A 21782-nucleotide genomic window follows, 5' to 3' on the forward strand; every position below is an offset into this window, starting at 1 on the left:
ATATATATATATATATATATATATATATATATATATATATATATATCAATTAAAAGTTTGCTTAGTTCCATTACCACTTACAATAGAGTCTCTTCTTATACTAGTACGACCATAGAAGTTAACATACACTTAAAACAATATAACAATAAATATCAAAATAAAATAAAAACATATTATCATGTACTATATATGAATGAAAACATCTCGGACAATATAGTGTGACACCATCTCAGCAGAGATTAATAAGGATTTAACATTTCAGTCAAGACTAATAAGGGTTATACATTTTCACAAGGATAATAATGATCAAGCATAATTAACCAAGAGACATAGACATAAGTAAGATTAACAAAATTCTAAAAAAAAAAACTTAAGAAAGATAATCACCTAGACAACCATGACCCAGGTAAAAGTCCACAAATATATTATAAATAACACTATTCAGAAGGTAAATATTAATACTACCAATTCATTACATAATTTATTATTATTTGATACACATACCTGACTTAGCGTCGAAGTGTTTTTTACACGCACGTTCACATCTCGGACATTGTCAATATCTTGAACCTTGTACATTTCAGGCTATTTGAAAGTGAAATGAGAATATATCGACGTGAGTACTTAATAGTGTGAAGAAGTCTCTTATAAAAAGTATTTCGACTATATAAAAACACATCATATAAATATTTATTATTATATATGAATACTAATGAACTCACATTTAGTTATACATGATGTCATAATTTGAAAAGATCTTCTAAAAGATTTTAAAATCACAATAAACAAGTCTCATCAAAGACTAATACTTGACTTATCTTGAACCAACCATATATTCTCAATCTTTAGGCAACATAAAGCATCTACTACCATATCCGCTGTATATTTGTTACTAAGTCTCATAACCCAACCCCACACTTTTAGTTCAATTTCATGTCAAAGACATCCATAGTTTTACTTTATGCCTAAAAAATTTCTAGCTTGGATTCACACTTAGAGCATCTGAATTTGATTTCACATCTTCTTATTTGTTTCTGTAAATTTAGGTTCTTTAATTCAATTTCGTAGCTAGAATATCTCTAACTTAACCTATGTCTTAAGAAATTATTTACAAAATCAATGTTAGTTCTTACAAATTAGTTATAGGATTTAATCATCTAAAAATAAGGACAATTACACAAAAATAAGTTATGGGAAACAATCACTCAAATCAGTGACAATTAATTAAAGATGAGTTATATGATATAATTGTTTGAAAATGAGTGACAACCATTAAAAACAGTTATATAATACAATCACTCAAATATGAGTGATAATTAATTAAAAATAAATTATATGATATAACCATTCAAACATAATTCATTACCACTTGAAAACAACTGCTCAAAAATGTGTTATATCAATTTTAAATTATAGAATTTTATCAAATATGTAAGTGGAAAAAATGTTTAATGAAAACTTCAAATTAATGATTTTCAAACTTCATGACTGTAAAATCAAGTTTTTTTTACTTATTTATATTTCAAATTATGTTTAAACTAACAAAGTATAAACCCTTGCAAAAATTACTCACCTAATTATATGCTTATTTTACTCAAATTTCAAATTGAAAACTTGTGTTTCTATCCCCAAAGAAATTGACTTGAACTTGAAGATTAACATTATAAAAAAATTATGATAATATAAATTGTTAGTTATAAAAAAAAAAAAAAAAAAAGACGAAGTTAATTATCAAATAGTACTGTGAACTTAGTGATCAAGAAGGCTTTATCATGAGGATTTGGATCCGTTAGCGAGTGATCCACAAGTTCATCAAGTGGTTTCGTCATCTTCTTTAGTTACTAGCAATGTCAACAGAAACAATTTACACACAAATTATGTAATATAAAAATAAAAAACAGTTTAGACATATTTTTATTTTTGTTTCTAAATTTAAGCCATACAAAATTACTCGTTATGTTCTCTACGAAGATCAGGCTGTTCCAGAAGATCATTTACTTTTTAACTCATCAAAGTGGCACTAACCTTTTTCGCAACTCTAGAGATTAGGTAACCTATGTTCATTCAAATGAACTAAACCCATCTTGTAACCAGTAGACAACTATTGAGAAATTGAAGCCATGAATGCTACTTCCATTGTAGCCAAGCCAAACATCATTTTAATACAATTCTCCTCGGTATTAGGTGGTAACAAAGCATTTTAAAAACCTTTAAAATTTACCAGACGGGTCTGTTCAGAAAAAATAAAGGAAAGTAAAGCATCCAGCGCTACTTCGTTTAAGAGCAACAAACTTTTATACAATATTACCAGCCTGCAAGAGAGATTTTCAACGCAAAACAATCAAAACCAGAGGGCTTGCACAATCAATTTTAATCTAATCTTAACAAAACTTAAACACAACAGAATTCTTCTACAGCATAATTATGCCATTCATGCATTAACTACAATGGCAAACAAAGACTTAATTCAATAATGACACAGCCAGAAACACTTCAAATCCTAGCCGTAGGTTCAAGAAAACTCAAGAACCAGAAAGAGCTATAACAATACTTTTAATTTTTAATTTAGTGCTGTTTAGGTAACAAGAAAACACAAATGCACAACGAATTTCCCTTCGAAACGTCCAATTCATACTTACTAAAACCAATAATTCCCTGGGCTACAACTCAAAGCCAAACAAGAACAGTTCTTGAAACACTAAGCAATATCGACAGCAAAATTGACATTATAAGAAACCCTAATTTCCGAGCCATTGTACAAACCCCCAATTCTCTAACCACCGAAACCGTAGAGGGTCCTGCCTTGCCTCTTGAGAGCGTAGACAACGTCCATGGCAGTGACGGTCTTGCGGCGAGCGTGCTCGGTGTAGGTGACAGCGTCGCGAATCACGTTCTCGAGAAAGATCTTGAGAACACCACGGGTTTCTTCGTAGATGAGACCACTGATACGTTTAACACCACCACGTCTAGCAAGACGGCGAATAGCGGGCTTGGTGATTCCCTGAATGTTATCCCTCAGAACCTTACGGTGTCGTTTGGCACCTCCCTTTCCGAGCCCCTTGCCACCCTTTCCTCTTCCAGACATGGCTGACGATTTTTCTTTCTTCTCTGACACAGAACTGAATATGCAAGCAAACAACTTGGCGGGGTAGTGCGAGAATCCAGGTGTTTATATAGATACGGGAAAAGATCTTTGGCCGTTGGATTGGTTAGCGATCCGTGTGAATACGTAATTACGCCGTTGGATTGAAATGGTTGATTTTTATTGGCGGAAAGCGTGTGACGCGGATAGTGAGGTTTGAAATGTGTATTTCTCTCGTTGGGAATTGTGTCTGTGAGAAAACACATATTTTTTGCGCGGGTGCGAAGTGAATCCAATGGTGAGCGCAATTTAATTATGAAATTTTGAATGAAAATCCAACGCGCTCGTGTGAAAACGTAATCACATTTTGGGTAATTTCGGATTTGGCTTTGCAACGCGGGAAAATGTAATTGAGATTTCAGGCACTAACCTAGATCATAATTTGTGCATGCCCAATCAGCAAAAACTTTAAAATGTTTCGGTTGTCTATTCTCATAAAAAGAAAATTAAGAATATAAATTCCTTCAAAATTATGCAATCGAACAAATCACTAACGGCGATTTAGTTGATAATGGAGCATTACTTTAACTTTATTTCCACTCAAGCAATCTATAAATTTTGTGATTATAATTATATATTATAAAAAGTGATAAATTATTAATTTATCATTATAAGTATATGTCATAAAAATAAAAATAGAATAATAATAATAATATTTTCTGTTGAGGGAATAAATATTAATTCTTTCATAAATTAGTACTACAAATAAAAATATAATGTATCATATTTCAAATAGCAATTAGATGAAATTTATGCTCATTCCAGCATATCATAGGTTCAAGTTGGAGCAGAGTTAAAAATTAAAATTTTTCCGACTATAAATGAAAAAGGAATGAATTTACTTAACTCTCAAGTTATGCAAATTCAAATCGAATTAGATTAAGTTAACCATCAACCCACTTCTTTTTTATTTTTGAATAAAAAAACTGATTTAATTATATTTATCTATATTTTTTGATGTATTTAAGATCATACAAATTTAAATATCCAAAAAATGATAAAGTTGTTTTCATCCTACAAATTTAAATATTTTGCACCCTAATGAGTAATCTTTTTAATATATAATCTTATTGATGGAGCTCCATGAATATGTAAAGTATTTTTATCAACAAAAATAAATATACGTAAAAAATGAATAATTGAATTATCCTAACTTTTATATATATATATATATATATATATATATATTAAAAAAATTGTTCTTCCTTCTTCTGATAGTATTCCCTCTTCTATCGAGGAGTGATAAAAGATAGTTTTTCAAAAAAAATTATATTGTTAAAAAGTAGATTTTAAAATTTCTAATATATACATTTCGAGTATGAGATTATACATTAATTTTATATTAGTTATACTATAAATCCTCTAACCTATGACTATGATATCAAGTTAAGAAATGAACTTATAAATTTAATTCAACCTTACAAAATTGACTTATAATGTAAAGTTTGTAACTACTTATATATTATAAAGTGATACACATCTATTTGTTAAATAGTTATGCAGTATTGAAGTGTTTTCACTTAAATATTTATTGGAAGTGATTCAACTAGGATTGAAGATTGTTGGTGAATAATAAAGCAAATTTTAATTTGGTTAAGAAACCAACAACTCATGAGAGGACCAATTATATTGAGATTGTATATCATTTTCTTCATGTTAACTTAATAATGAAATATATATTCACGCAAACTAAAAATATCTTAGAAAAATCTATATAAAATGAAACATTTAAAAAAATGTGAAAGGTGTTGGACATGGATTTTTAAAAACTTTGAATTAAGCAGAAGAATATTCTAAGTTAATCACAAATATAAAAATGTTTAATTGAGTTAAATGTGTGGTTAAACACAATGAATGTATAATCATGCTAATGGAACTTACTAAATATAGTATATGGTAATAGCTTTTGTTATACTTAGACAATCTTATAACATATAGATGGACTAATCGGAATAATCTTATTTGTTAAGTTTGTAGATGGTCTAACCTAACAATAATAATTATGTTTTGATTAAATAATATTTTTTTAAGTATGTCAAATAAAAGCATTGAGTAGTCACATATTCGACACACTATCAAACTCTAAATGTCTACCCTTCAAATTCATTTAAGAAAAATCTACATATTAAGCTTCCTAAGATGAAATGCTCAATATACATCTATCGGTACAATATACAAATTCATTTTAAATTTGTTATAATATACAAGAGCTCATAAAATCGATTCGTGAGACTCCATATGTATTTTAACACATTATATCAAGATTATGTGTACTAACTTTTGAGTTCTTAGTACAAGAAAAACATGTTAAGAACAAAAACTATTTCAAGAATAACAAATTGGGTGCTAGAAAGTGTGTTGTCATCTAAAAGGCTGCCAATCTTTAATGAAGATTTGACATGTGAATAAAATATTTGAATGCAACGTACAACATCCAATGATCTTATTCAAGATGTCTATAAATAAAAATCTCATAGTGAAAAAATAAGTAACACTTTTACGGTGAATCACACGACATGTTGTGCATGTTAAATATTTTTCTTATAGTATTAAGTCTTGAGAATGTATGGAAGACTAGTTTTAAAAAGTGTTATCTTCTTAATAGTTATGGTGTAATTATTTCTACTTAACAACACTCACTACAACAACTCTGATTTATAACCGGGGTTTATTAGGAGGGGTTAAAATAACCTCAAGTAATTTGTTTATAGGGTAGAGGTTTTTTAAAACCCCGAGAAGTGTTGGAGTTTTTTTAAATGAACAGCAGGAAATCTTATTTCTCACAACTTTTTCATAATTCCTCTTTTCTTACTTTTAAGTTATATTCTCTTTGCGCGACCTAACACCATAATCTTTTCTCACTACTTCATTTCTCAATCTCAGGTAAAATTTTCTTTTGCAATCTTTGAATCTTAGTAAAAAGTTGAGTTTCCCTCTCTTAATCGTAGCTTCTCAATTGTAGCTTTCAATTTATCTGCATTTCTATTTCTAAATCTTCATCGGTCAATGGCAACTGTGAATTGGTAATGGATTTCAATTTTTTTTTCACTTTCATGTCAATTTCTTACTTTCCCTCTTTAATCGAAATTTGTCCTGCATTGCGTTCAGTGGTTCTAGTTTGTTCATTGTAGCTTTGGTAGTTCGTGTTGCTTAACAGTTGTCTCATGTGTTCAAAATTGCTTCACAGGTTTGTTACTTAACCTAATCTAAAGTTGTTACAACAATTAAACAATACCTATTGTGCGTAGCGAGGTTTTAAAATTTGCCAATGAAGGGTTGAGCATGCTTCTTAATAGGGGCAGAGTGATTCAATGATAATTTTAATTTGCTTTTAGTTTGCTTTTCCTACTTTAACTGAAAGTGAATACGTTATTTATTAAGCAGTCACTCAAGAAAATTCTGGCTGGAATCCCTTCACTAATTGATGTTCAAGTTCGAAAGACTATGATATAAAAAATAACTTAAAAAATGTTCTTCAATTGTTAAAAAAAAACTAGGACAAAATTGAACTAAAGGCACAAAAGTGGGGACTAAATTGAAACAATCAGGTATATATGGGTACTAAATTGAAATCAGTACAATGACATTTGTCACACGGGCATTATCCTGTCATGTGACACTGACATTGCCACGTGTCACAACAAGGACTTGACACGTGGCAACAAAAAAAAATTGCGAAAAAAAAAATAAAAAGTTAAAAAGGTTAAAAAATTTTAAAAAATTTTAAAAAACCAAAGAGTGCCACATGGTGTGCCGTTATTTTTTTCTGAAAGGACCTGATTGAGGCACTTTTTCAAAAGTGGGACGCAATTGACACTGTTTTTCCTGCAGGTACCAAATTGACACACTCCTACTAAAGTGAGTATCATCCGAGTAATTAAACCTAAAAGTTAGAATACATCACTTGATGAAAATGACGCAAAGAACAAATAATAAACATAATAATAAAATTTTAACATAGATCTTATATCTTTTGAACTCCAATATATGTTTGATGGTGATAAAAAAATATTCATAGCAATTACATTAAATTTTTATATTGTAGTAAATAAAAATTATTTATACAATTATAGTGAAAAAATTAAAGTATGATTGTAATAAATTAGAAAAGAAAAAATAATTAGATAAAATATATCGAAATCATATTCTACATGATTAAAATAAATAAAAAATAAAAAAATAAAAAAATTAATAAATGTGTGTCTTATAAACAATTTGGAGACTATTGAAAAGAATCGCACAAAGAAAAACAAATGTATAATTAAGGGTATAATAAGATGAAAAATATCTTAGAGATCTAAAAAAACTTTTCAAATATCAACATATATACTCAATGGTTGGAAAATAACAAAAATTATTTTAGCGAAATAAAATAGTTCTTCAAATGAAACAAAAATTAATAATAATAAGTAATTTTTTTTATATTACCTAGTAAATGAAAGGTTTATGCTATTAAAAACTTAAATTGTTAGTATTAAACATTCTCATCTTAAAGGAAAATATACAATAAATAAAAATATTAAAAAATAATAGAAATATTAAAATGTTAGAAATATTTTTTTTAATTGACATACATAATTTTAACATAATTACATAAAGGTTATGATAAGATAGAAAATATATTGGAGATGTGAAAGAGTTTCGTAACAAACCAAATAATTAAAAGAAATAAAAGATATATATATATATATATATATATATATATATATATAAGATTACTTAATTAATTGTGAATATTTTAACAATTTAAACGATGATTGAGATATGGTGGGGACGAGTATTATGGCGGGATATGTACATCCTCATCCCCATCCCCATACTCAATTGAAAAAATTGGGAATTCCCCATACCCATACACATACCTAGTCAATGCAAAGATTCCCCGTCAAAATGGGGACGGGTTCGGGTAATACCCACAGGGACGAGTTTATTTGCCATCTCTAGTACTAACACAGTTAACTTTACAAACTCCTCAAATATGATCCTCTTTCATATCATGGTCTCATATGTGAAGCCTCTTCAACTCTTACCACCTTATTGTCCTCTATGTGGATGTGAGTTTGATATAGTGGAGTTAGGATAGTACCAATCACAAATCTCCTTAAATACACTTGACCTCATCCTAGATTAACATTTCACATTTCCCCTCGAAAAAAAAAAAGTTAACGTGACAACCATGACACACTAAACTTTCACAAGTAATGTCATGCATGTTAAAGAGATGTAAGTGAATTTGTCATATGACTCTATATAGATACTCTATTTATAGTTTAACTGTTTTACTAATAAAATATTCATTTTTTCTGGTCTTTACAAACATAGTTTAACTATTTTTAACACATAACACAATATAAACTACTTCTAGTATAAACAAAACGTCACAGGGTTACCACCTAGTGGCAAAACAATTTTGATAAGGATTTAGAGTTTTCTCAAGTTTACATTATTTACACACATACAACTTCTAATAAGTAACCCAATATGTCATATTTATTATTATGACATCAAATTTAATTATCCATCTTTTACTCTCACAACATAAAGAATCAACACTTCAGTCATGTTCCCAAAAGACTCATCAATTTAACATGTTTCAAATCATATATTTTAACTAAAAATTCACTAAACCAGTCCAATACTCGTAAATTCACAATTTCACAAAATTAAAAGTTTCAATCAACTTCACATCTGATGTGAGGACCTAACAAAATAAAATAAAATAAAATTATATATATATATATATATATATATATATATATTAATATTAAAAAGTTAAAGGTTTAATATGGTTACTCCATAAATCGTTTCTCAAAACCCCTTCCAATTTTAATTCGCACAAGCTAGATTCTTCTATCCTTCTTCATTCTTCCTCAAAAATTTGATTTTCTTCCTTGTTTTCTTGAAGATCCAATGTCATAGAAGTGATTAGTCCGAAGGGTTCTACCATATAATTCGATTTCATCTTATAAGGTAAGTTCAAGTTTTTACCATCTTTGTAAAACTAATATGTTTTCTTATACATGTAGTTTTTCAGGACTACATGTAATTTATCTGTTTCCTAGATGAAACTTCATCTCGTCGTCATTCTAAAATTATGTCTTGATTATTGATAAGACTTTTTGTTGTGTAATTATAACAATTCTAAGTGGTGGAACCGTGTAGGGAAAAAATGATGAATATATCGAAAATGGTAGTTAAATTCCTTTCAAATTTTAAAATCATATGATTAAATTTAAATATTAGGGTATGAATCTGTACTTGCATATTGACTTAAATATGAGAAAAATAAGAAATTATTTAAGAAGTATTTCTGATAAAAATGATATATATATATATATATATATATATATATATGAAAAATTCTGCATTCTGGTTTATAAGTTTACTTTTTTGAATTAACATTTTCTAAAATTTAACTATTTTTTTATTTGATAGTTATATAACTAATTATTTAATTACAAAATAAATAAGAACTATTAACAATAAAATTAAAAAAATCATTTTAATTCTATAATAATAATAATATTATTATTGTTTTTTGTTATCATAAAAGATCCATATAAAACATGTAAACGTATTTTTACTAGTTTAATATTATTACTAATAATAATATAATTTAGTTTTGTGTGTCGTAAACAAAATAAAGATTTCTTAGTAAATTCTCCATTTTTATATGTGTAGTATGCAATAAAAGAAATTCAAAATAGAAATCGGTCTTGTGATTTACACAATTGTATTGTACCGTCCCGTTTATACAACATCACTCTATACATATCAAACGAAGTCGAAAGACAAAAAGAATAATATTTCAACGTTTCTATTTTCTTAGATTAAATTCTTAAAAAATCCTATATAAAATTGAATCATGAAAGTAAATGTAGTTTTTAAAGACTGAGACAAATTACCACATAAACAAACTATTCAACAATCAGCTAAAAGTGACTAAAGTCAGTTCATTTAAAAAATTCGGAGACTAACAAAAGAAGAAAAAAAATGGAAGACAAAAAAGTTACAGATTTAAAGGAGTATATTTCAGTTTAATTTATATATTGAAATATATTTATGTATTTTTAATCATGTAAATAAATATACAACTTATACAATATATTCAAAAACTAGACATAAATGTTAAATAGTTAAAAGAGTTTATATCATAGTTATTGCAGTGAAATTTATATATAATGTTTCAAAATTTAGGCTCACTAATGTATTATTGGTTTGGTCAATCATATATTTAGTCAATAGAAAACATTCTACATAGTCCTTTGTCACTATAATAAACTGAAACTGAATATTTAGTGACATAATAAATTCAATTAATTTAATTAAGATAGATTATTAATAACTCTCACACACACACCATATTAAAACATTAAAATTTAATCTTAAACCTCATCATCCACTTATATATATTAGTTTGTAACGGAGAAATTCCAACCCTGTATATAAAGTTGGAAAGTGTTATATATAATTAAATATGAAATAGGTTGATATGGTTATCATCTCCTAGAGAAGAGATATGAAGAAAAGAATCATATTCCCATTTCTGTTATCTGTTGTGTACCTTTCATGCAGCAAATTTGAAGCACTGAGGATGGATCTTATCACCAAACATAAAATATTTAGCCTATATTATAAGCAAAACTGGTCTGAGCTGAAAAAGCCCTTAAGTGGTGTCCTTATAAAATGGAAAGGTGATAAGGCCATGAATGAGTTTTTGTAAATTTTGTAAAGAATGTGTGACTTTGATGGGTTGTTACTGTTATTGATATGATATACTATTGTTACATAAACAGCCCTTGAGTTAAAAGTGAAATGCTGTAAGAAAAAAACTTTGTATTGTAGTTGAGTGCAAAGGTGAAGGATAGGGACTGGACATGATAAGGCGTTTAGCATCTCAAAGCAATAGCAGCACGTGACAAGAACACCGCAAGATGCACCAACGCCATTCCAATGTTTCCTGTGCTTCTGAAAATAAAAGGACAATGCATGCAAGAGTGTGAACAGAATCCTTGCTCACGTGAGTGAATATGTCGTGCCACCTCATGCTTTTATTATCCATGATGTCTGATCCACTGACACCACACATTTCGAAATAACACACCTCCCTAGCTCCAAATTATAGGCTGAATATTAATCATTGGATTACTTCTTATATCATTGACATTAGCTTCAACTAATCCCACTATTAATTATTAATTTCCACTACAGTTTGCCATCGTGCTTCTTTAATCTTATTTAAGTGTTTTTGTAACATGACTATGTCTGTCCTACTGTAATTTTCTCCATTTTTATCCCCCTCTCTTTGACAACAGCAAAAAAAAGTGAGAGAGAGATAAGTGATAGAGACTTGACGCAACATATTCGTGGTGCAAGATCAGTATTAATAGATGCGAACCCTTCAATCTGCAGATGTAGATTTGGAAAAAAGGAAGTAGGGCTTGCATAGTTGAATTCCTTCGGCTACCTCAAACCATGGCCGACCCTGCCGGATTCGTCTCCATTACAAAGCCAATCACCCATGTCATTTTCGACATGGATGGTCTTTTACTAGGTAATGCCATGCACACCTTGCTGGTTCTTTTTCAGACCACATGTCTATAACCATAATGTCCCTTTATTCATGATTTAGTACAACTTCATTCTGCTGGGTCCAACATTGGAGTAACATTTTCAAAGTCACTCACTTTTTTTGTTGTTGATGATTGTGTTGCAGACACAGAGAAGTTCTGTAATGAAGTCCAGGAGATCATACTTGGTAGATACAACAAAAGCTTTAACTGGAACGTGAAGGTGAAGATGTTGGGGAAGAAAGCATTGGAGGCTGCAAGGATCTTTGTTGAGGAAACAGGAATTAGTGAATTTCTGAGTGCTGAGCAGTTCCTGATTGATAGGGAGGACATGCTGCAGGTTTTGTTTCCCAAAAGTGAGCTTATGCCAGGTATGTGGGTTGAACACCCTTACCTTCTTAATTATCCTAAGATTGACCAAAAGACCAAAGTCGTAGGTTGCTACACTTACAGTACCGTTGGATCAGGATCCTTCCATGAGACAAGGAGAATCTAAATCTCACGCCGTTTGTTAATTATTTTTTTAATATTTTATATTAAAAAAGTAGTTTATGATAGAGATTCGTCTAGTTTTGAGAGAAGACACGTGAGGATTGTAGACATGTGATGAGTGAGAGGAAGGAGCTTTGACCAGGCACCACAAACTGAGTTTTTTAAAAGAGGCACACCTACTCATTTTCTTAAAAGATTTGAACCCTTAAATAATTTAAACACTCTTATCCGATTTTGAAGGACAATTTTTTTCAGGTGCAGAGATGTTCACCCTGTTCCCAACCCCCTCAATATATCATGTGTTCACACTGAGTTTAGATGGGAAGATATATATTTTTTTAATTATTTTCAAGGTAATAATAGATAAACATCCTAACTTTTATTTAACATCAAAAAATATTTTTATTTTTAAATATAAAATAATTTAGAATAAATGAACTTAATTTTTTTTATTAGATGTGAAACACCCTTACTGAACAGTTTGTATTAATTATATTTTGACATCAAATTATAACTCTGGATTTTAGAAAAAAAAAATGTCCGCCATAGAATAATTCAACATAATTTATGGTGAATCTAATAAGAGACACTCAAACTCGACATGCTTAATATACAAATTCTGAGTGGTATGCACTATCACCATGTTTATATTTTGATGTCTTAGTGATCTATTATAGGTGCTGGTCGTCTAATGAGGCATTTACATGCCAAAGGAATTCCAATTTGTTTGGCAACAAGGTACCCTTCAATCATCTTTTGTTTATGATCTACTTATTTTGAAGGATTTATTGACGCTTGTTCTAACACTTCCCTCACAGTTCTCACAAGCGACACTTTGAAATAAAAACTCAAAGACATCGAGAACTATTTTCTCTGTTGCATCATGTTGTTCTTGGCGATGACTTTGAAGTTAAGCATGGCAAGCCTTCCCCAGATATATTTCTTGCAGCAGCCAAGAGATTTGAGGTGATGAAAGTGGACAAAATCATCTGCAAATTAAACAATGTAATGATTTTCATTGACCCTGAATTGTTTGTGAACAGGATGGACCGATAGATCCTGGTAACATTCTCGTTTTTGAAGATTCACCCTCTGGAGTTCTTGCAGCTAAGAGAGCAGGAATGTAAGAGAATTCAAACATTGAACAATGTAGTTTCATGTTTAAACATATCGATGAATTGTACGATTGGAATATGATGTTTAATTGGTAAATGTTTGGTGGTTAGGTCTGTTGCTATGGTCCCTGATCCAAGGCTGGACAAAGGTTTTCAGAAGTTAGCAGATCAAGTTTTTAACTCACTATTGGACTTCAACCCAGTGGAGTGGGGTTTGCCTCCCTTTTGAAGATACCAATGGAAGATGGATGAACTTGGAATTCTGTTACTGTTTTGCTTCAGTCACAGAATGTTTCATATGGTTTTTAGAACTACTTTTATGAGTTAATCTGTTTTTTGTTGAATAATTGGACCCCTGTTGACTATCCCTTGCACATTGTGTTCGTGGAAAGATGTTCAACGGTAAGTGGGTCTCAAATGTTGCCACTTCAAAATTTCCGCTTTATGTTCTGTGCTCGTGTTTTTTCTCTTCTTAAGAATTCCATCCTAAAATTTTTGTGTTCAATTCTGCATAATTCTTTCTTCTTCATCTCTATTTTTATTCTGATTTGATTTTGTCCATATATGCTCTGATATCATTCTAATTACAAAACAAAAGAAGATAACAAGTGAAAAAGAAAAAAACAATTATAATATTAACCCTAACAAGTAGTTTAAAAACAATAAACACAAATATATAAATATAACAAAACATTAAAATTAAATTATTCTCTACTATGTGTATAATATTATTTAATAATTGATACATATATGATATAAGAATCCATCGTTCTTTAAAAGATAATAAATAATACCACCGTGGACTTGGTGAATGCTCCTATATAACTTGGTGAATGCTCCAGCACTCTGCAGTTTCAAACAGAAAACCAATTGAATTTTGGAATTCTTCTTTAACCAACACGACGAAGGTCTGTATAAGAATCGAAATATAAATTCGTTCATACTTCGTTTGACTGAAAATGGATAATACAAGTAATGTTTTGATGTTTTATTAAAATATAAAAGAAATAAAAAATATAACATTTTAATAAGTCCAGATTTTCCTTCTAAATACACTTGATTACAAAAAAAATTAGGTTAGTTTTTTAATTTTAATTGATTATTTTTTACCTTTTCCAACTTTTATGTTGTCTTCAAATAATTTCTGAACCAAATACATAATTTTTTTTTCTTAATGTTTTAAGGCATGTTTTAAAGAAAAAAAATATTTTAGAAAAAGTAAAATTATATTTTTACGAATGATTTCTTGCTTTTTATTAAAAATTTGAAGCCTCACATAAAAACGTTTGTTTTTTTTTATAAATTTAGTCAGTGCTAAAATTCATTTCATTTTTTGAAAAAAAAAAGTTTTCAAACAAACTTTATACTGTATTTTCTAAAATTAAAAGAAAGTCAGTGTTTTAAAATGTTTTTTTATTAGAAATCATATTTAAAACAATTGATTTTTTTAAATATTTTTTAATCGGCGTTATATGAGTGTTTTTTTTGTTAAATTTATCTATTTCAGCAATTTAAATAAAAAAAGTACTCAGAAATGCAAAAATTCCTGTGTATGAAAAGGGAAATCCAGAATAAATAACTAGTCCGAATTAGATTCCCGCAATAACAAAAATTGATATATTTGCATCGAGCAAATCAAGGACGAAGATCTCAACCCGCGGTTGTAGATCTGACACTGGAGAAGAAGTTTGCACTGTTCCTTCAGCTTCGTCACGCAATGGCCAATCTCTCCGGTGTGGTCTCCGTTAGAAGGCCAATCACCCACGTTGTTTTCGACATGGACGGTCTCTTGCTCGGTATTCCATCAATCTTTAATCATAGCGTGCCACATTCTTGATTACCAACATGATTTTTAGACACACATACATACACTATTATTGTTTACTGGCAATGCTCTTATTTTGTGATTGTTATGTTGGGTGATGTTTCTGCTGAAACCTTCTGTTCATTTGGAAATTCGATACCGTTGCAGATACTGAGAAGTTCTATACAGAAGTCCAGGAAAAGATACTTGCTAGATACAACAAAACCTTTGATTGGACCCTGAAGGCAAAGATGATGGGAAAGAAAGCAATAGAATCTGCTAGGATCTTTGTTGATGAGACTGGAATTAGTGATTCTCTTAGTCCTGAGCAGTTTCTGGTAGAAAGAGAGGATATGCTGCAGTCGTTGTTTCCCACAAGTGAGCTTATGCCTGGTATGTGGATTAACTAAAGGAGATTGGACACCCTTATCTAATTAACTTAAAGATTCGTGTGGCTATAAACCATGGTCTGGTCTGGTCTGGTCTGATGGAAACTGGAACTAACATACATACATGGGACGATGGAGCTTATGTATGTATCTCTTGTAGATACTTGGTTTGTTCTAACTTCTAAACATTAGTTCTTCACGGAGGGATGACCTGCTTATTTGTCAACGGTTACTAAATTTTTTATTTTGTTTTCTTTTGTTTAAATATACCAGTATGAATTAGTTACCTGAAGTTTGAAAGTACAGAAATCTGTCTGATGATGATGATGATGATGATGATCATCTATTCAGTATGACTCCTGTGAATGTTTTTGGCTTATTTCTATAAACTTCTTGGTAATGTTATCAAGATAAACCCTTTTCTTCTTCTTTCAACACGTTTCATGACTAAATTGGTGACTTAAGCTCTCATGAGAGGTGTTTGGAATTATATGGTGCTTATATGAACTTTTAAAAATAGGTCATAACTCCTAGAAGATCTTTTGAGCTTATTTCTGTAACCTTCTCGGTGAAGATTATCAAAATAGAATCCTTTTAACTTATTCTGACGAGTTTCAAGGCCAAATTTATGCCATAAACTCTTATGTGACAAGATTATTGAATAACTACTCAATTAAATCTTTTATCGAAACACATCCTAAAGCTTAATTGAGTAACTGTTTAATTAAGCTTTTTTACCCAAATACACACTGAATATTTAATTAAATATTTGAATGTCTTAATGCCTTACAGAAAGCTTTTAAAAACAACTGATGCATGTCTTATTATGTACCTGTGTCTTATTATTAAACGAGTTCATCTCATCACCTTTATTGATCACAGAAACTCATTCAAATATGTAGGTTCCACTAGTAGCTTGTCATTCTCAATGTAGAGAGACAAATAAAACGGGTTGATTTGTGTTTTACAATAATCTTTTAGAAAATATAATTTTGGAAAACTGAAAATCATTTTTAGGTAGAAAAACAAGTTTACACCAAGGGATAACGTCAAGTTTTTTTCCTGTGAAACCATCTGACAGTGGACACACTTAAAGGATGACAGTCTCTTAGAAAAACAGAGTTTACTATACACAAAACTATGTTTCCTTCATACACAGGTTAGGAACAGTAAAATATATACAGATAAAAAGAAGAAAAGGGGAAACAAAATTTTACTTTGGACTATGTTCAAATAAATTTGAACAATAACTTCGGCAGCAATCTCTTTTACTTTAGAGCAAGTAGGATGTTTTTAAATTTGTAAAAATAGTTGTTGGAGGAAGTCTTCAGTTCTTCAGAAGAGAAATTTTATTTTAATGCTGAAGGCCATCGAATGCAGGCATTAAATGTTATCTCCTCGCAACTTGATAGTCAAATGCGTAAATAGGTTGTCTTAGAGAACTTCTTGTATTTTATCTGTGTATTAGGTAAAGTTTCCATTATGGTGAAATATATGCTTGCTTTCTATGAGCAATTGTCTTGTCCGCTATTACATTTATATGTTATCCATTTTTTTTTCGGATCTTTCACTCTTTTTATGTAGTAAATATGTAAATTTATTGGTTTGTTCTTCTTACTTGTTTCACCCTCTTCGTTTAAGTAGTTCAGTTATCTTTCTTCAGTCTTTGATTAATTAAGCTGTTGTTATGCTTAAAGTTTCACACTTGATCATCACTTTGCAGAATTGAACCTTTGAACTTGTAATTAATCTTTGTTTAATGTCTGCATTCTTGTTTAATATAATTGGGCATCTTCCATCCCTTTTATAGACAAACGTGGTAAAAACTTGAAAACATTCATCTCAAAATGGATGTACTTGGGTTGGGATGAGAAGAAATTATATGGTGATATATGTCTGCATCTCAAAATGGATCCTTGTTCAATATAATTGGGCATCTTCCATCAATTTTATAGACACCTCGTAAAAACTTGAAAAGATTCTTCTCAAAATGGGTCTACTAGGGATGAGAAGAAATTATATAGTGATATATGTGGATTGAACATCAGAACTTGTACCTTCTTTAGTGTAGTTATAAGTTTTGAATTCATAAAATTCTTATTAAATGTATTTCTATCATAATTCTGTAGCTGGTGGATGCTTTTGTGTGCTACTGATATTACTGGCTTGCATCTTATTTCAGTCTTCAAGTAGATTTGTTTTAAAATGCTTGTATTGGTTTGATGGTTACGTTATTGAAAATTTGTTTTTAAGGATGGATAGAATTCCTTCCTTGTGCCATTTTAGCTACATTATATTACTACATCTCAGAATATTCGGCATGGAAGTATTTTTTTCTCAAGAGATATTCTTCATTTTCAATTGGAAATGTGCATACTTGTCGTGTCAAAGCTCCCAATTATTCAAGATCCAATGTTCTTGTTAGGCATGGGTTCTCTAAGGGGTTTCCTCCACCCAGCGCACCCACTTACTTCATAAATTTGGTGTCATTGAACTATAATCATAGATCCCAAACTCAAACTCAGAAACTACCTTATGTGCTCAAAGATTATTGTTAACTAAACTAGTCATTTTATTGTGACAGCCTTAATCTGTAGCAAATTTGTCAGCCTCAATAGACTACACACACGCACACACTCACTCACTCAAATATACAAGTTACGTGTTATTTGCAATCATGTGTATTACTGATGTCATGTGCCATTTTTTTCTATCATAGGTGCCAGCCGTTTAGTCAAACATCTACATGCAAAAGGAGTTCCAATTGCTGTGGCAACTGGGTACACTTCAACCATCTTTTTTGTTTATTTGATTTTATTTGTTGTAAGCTATTTACCATTTATTTTATTTTTGTCGAGAGGAGGGGTTAAAAAGAAGATATTTATTACCTGCTATGCTAATATCTGTTTCTAAGGATTTTGCAAAGTGTTTTGACATTTGCCCCACAGTTCTCACAGGCGACATTTTGAATTGAAAACTCAAAGACATCATGAAATCTTCTCTTTGATGCATCATATTGTCCTTGGTGATGACCCAGAAGTTAAACAAGGGAAACCTTCTCCGGATGGATTTCTTGCAGCAGCCAAGAGATTCGAGGTATACCAATTTATGAATGTGGTTACTTCTTGACTAAATTGTCCGAAGATTAAAAGATTACAAATGCCATTTTTCTTTTCCTAGGTTGAATATGGGATTTGGTTTGTTTTACTATTGTATTTCTGACTTTGTTAAGTTTGTAGTTACCCATGGTGATGTTTTAGTTTATGATGAATTGATGTTCAACAGGGTGGACCAGTTGATCCTTGTAACGTTCTTGTTTTTGAAGATGCACCCTCAGGTGTTCTTGCTGCTAAAAATGCTGGAATGTAAGTGGATGAAAGCATTGAATGATATTTTATATTGTCATATTTTTAAATTTAAATGCAACAGACTGTGGTTTCCAAAATATGTCAGCATCTGATAGAATGGATAGATAATTTTGTGCAAGATTTAGCAGTTTCAGATCCTGCACTATTACTCGCGCGGTATGTGGTTACAAATGTCTGCATGATATATATATATATATATATATATATATATATATATATATATATATATATATATATATATCAATGTTCAGGCTGGAATTGATGAAATCCGTGTTCTGTACTCAACAAATTCTTCAACCTAACAATTATGACAAATTGCATCTTTCTATTGTATATATGTTATTAGGCTCTTTTCATTCTCACTCACTCTCTCGTATATTGTGTACACGACTCTGCACATATAATATCTTTATTACATGTATGTTTGAGGAGTAAAAAACGTGGCATATGAATATCGGAAGCTGGGTAACAGATTCCACTGTCTTGCATGTTGTTGCAATAGCTAAGTTTGAATGTTATTTAATTGCGGGTGGCGGTTGATAATATTTTACAAGCAAGATAGTCAGCGAAGCATGATTGCTTGTCACAATTTTCCTGTTAACAAAATGATATTCCTACCATTTATGTAACCTCTAGGTCTATTTTTATCTATAAAATTTAACATTTACTAGGTTATAGACTATGGCTAACCTCCAAGTTTCAAGGGTGATTGATTTCCCCCCTAAAAATCTCTCGTACTGTTTTGGTTTACTGATAGATAGAAATTAGCAGAGATGTTAGAAAATTCAAAACTGGAGCTAATTCACTACTTAGTTTTGGATCTTATAACTTTCCTCACAGCAACAGAACTATCAGTCTGACTGAGATGAGCAAGTAATAATATGATTTGAAAATGGTAAATCATTAGGTGACCAGATTCTACAGCGTGGTCCCTTATAACACCCATTCATGATGTTATTTACACGTTCCTATTTCTTATGATTCATCTCTTATCCATTAGTTACATATTATTATGATTAAACATGAACACATTGTTCAATTAGAACATCAGCTTCAATTTGTTAATCTTTTCTGGTTACGTATCATTCAGGTCTGTTGTTATGGTCCCTGATCCAAGGCTGGACAAATCATTTCACGATGCAGCAGACCAAGTTTTGAATTCACTGTTGGATTTCAACCCTAGTGAGTGGGCTTTACCTCCTTTTGAAGATAATGCTAGCTAGCTGAACTTAGTTTTCTCTTACTTGCCGTCCATTTTTACAGCGGACAAAAAGGGCTGCATTTGTTTTGTACAACTAAATGACGAGTGATTAATCCATTCTCATAGATTATAGAACCTTTATGTTATTGTTCTGGGTGAATTACTAAATCAATATCGATTTATGAGATCTTGAAAGTCCACATCGTATACATATTTCTCTCGTGGCATGAAGCGTAAAACGTGATTGATTCGGTTTTGTCACTGCATTAAACCTTTAACTTTGAAGCTAATATGGAGGCTCCATATTTAAAATTCTATTACTAGTCATTGGAAACAACCGGTTACCAAAAGTTACATCTGTTAAAGATGAACATATCTAGTTGTTAGCAGGTATGTATTACGTGAAAGGGAAACATGAGGAGAATATTTGTTAAACGGGAAACTATAATTTGCACATATGAACAGTTACACACTAACATATGTTACTGAATAACTCAATGTGTAAGGAATTTATACAATTTTTTTCATGAAAGTGACAATGTCAATGTTTATACTTGTCCCATTGCACGTGAATACCATATGCAAGCAATGAAAGGTGGTTTAAGAAAAGGATCGTCCTCACCCGCTATTAAAATTCATTTCAATCAAGGTCGATAAATACAAAGAATTTGTGTCCACAAACTTTCAATGAACACTCACATAAGAAAAATATAAAAAGGATAAATAAAGCAATTTTAAGAGTTAAAAATAATAATGTATGTCTTAACTATTATTATTTTTTTGGGAAAAATTAAGAAGATTTTTTATATTAAAATTTATTAAAAAACTTATTATACTTTATAATTTTTTTAATTTTTTTTCTATGAACATTAGGTCTTAGAAAAATTGTTTGCATTTGAGGAGTTTAATAAAGGTCTACCTGGAAAGCACTTTTAAGAAAAAAAATAATGAAAAAAAATTAGTTTATGCATAAGTTAATGGAACTTTTTTCTTCTCTTTTTTCTACAAAATTACAGATTACCAAAGCAGGTCCTGTTTTTCATATGGCTCAAGAAAAAAAAATTAGGGTAATTTGATTTTCCTTCTAATTATAAATTCGAGTTTTGCGTACAAAAATGTTTTCTATGAATTGTTAATATAAGTTTTTTTACGGTATTAATAAACAAAGTACTTATATTCTATTAGTGCATATACACTGCTCACTAAAAAAAAACTCGTTTAAAGAGTTACTTAACCATGTATGTTCCGAATTTAAATAAGAGAAATTTCCAAGAATGATGAAAAAAAAAACACACAACTATAACAAATATTGTTAAAATATGCTAAGAAGTTTATTTTCGAATATAACTTATTTCGAACCATGATTTTAAGATGTTCTATAAAGTCAGGTATGAGTTAAATTTGTGAATATCAACTTTAACGGCTATTGTAATTGTAAAAATGTTATATTGAATATTTTAGTAATATATAACAAATTTTAATAGCTCTACATATAAAAAAAAAGTCATTTACTAACAAATAGAGATGTTAGGCATTTTCTTTATTAGTATAGCTTGTCTAAAACATAAAGTAACCTGTTGTTATAGACATCACTGGTCTACACTAATAATATAATGCATTACAAATAACCTCATATTTTATTTTCTAGCTAGACAAATATGCTAAAAAAAATTAATCCAACATCAAGACTCAATTTGAAAA

The 21782-nt window shown here is 30.0% G+C and overlaps 3 protein-coding genes across 3 annotated transcripts; 2 read left to right on the forward strand and 1 right to left on the reverse strand.

The window, feature by feature from the left end:
* Positions 1-2536: 2536 nt before the first annotated feature.
* LOC114176185 (histone H4) lies at positions 2537-3148 on the reverse strand. The gene has a single exon (XM_028061137.2). The coding sequence runs from the start codon at positions 3083-3085 to the stop codon at positions 2774-2776; it is 312 nt and encodes a 103-aa protein (XP_027916938.1). The 5' UTR covers positions 3086-3148; the 3' UTR covers positions 2537-2773.
* An 8357-nt stretch (positions 3149-11505) lies between these two features.
* LOC114177447 ((DL)-glycerol-3-phosphatase 2-like) lies at positions 11506-13824 on the forward strand. The gene is made up of 6 exons (XM_028062785.2): positions 11506-11696; positions 11859-12083; positions 12882-12942; positions 13023-13170; positions 13248-13327; positions 13431-13824. Exons 1-6 carry the CDS (start codon positions 11618-11620, stop codon positions 13546-13548), a joined length of 711 nt encoding a protein of 236 aa, XP_027918586.1. The 5' UTR covers positions 11506-11617; the 3' UTR covers positions 13549-13824.
* Positions 13825-14888: 1064 nt separating this feature from the next.
* On the forward strand, positions 14889-20268 carry LOC114176329 ((DL)-glycerol-3-phosphatase 2-like). The gene is made up of 6 exons (XM_028061340.2): positions 14889-15115; positions 15292-15516; positions 18232-18292; positions 18461-18608; positions 18798-18877; positions 19971-20268. Exons 1-6 carry the CDS (start codon positions 15037-15039, stop codon positions 20101-20103), a joined length of 726 nt encoding a protein of 241 aa, XP_027917141.1. The 5' UTR covers positions 14889-15036; the 3' UTR covers positions 20104-20268.
* The last annotated feature ends 1514 nt before the right edge of the window (positions 20269-21782 follow it).

The sequence above is a fragment of the Vigna unguiculata genome, chromosome 3, assembly GCF_037176805.1.
Source record: "Vigna unguiculata cultivar grain cowpea cultivar isolate G323 ecotype 2 chromosome 3, ASM3717680v1, whole genome shotgun sequence".
Taxonomy (NCBI): domain Eukaryota; kingdom Viridiplantae; phylum Streptophyta; class Magnoliopsida; order Fabales; family Fabaceae; genus Vigna; species Vigna unguiculata.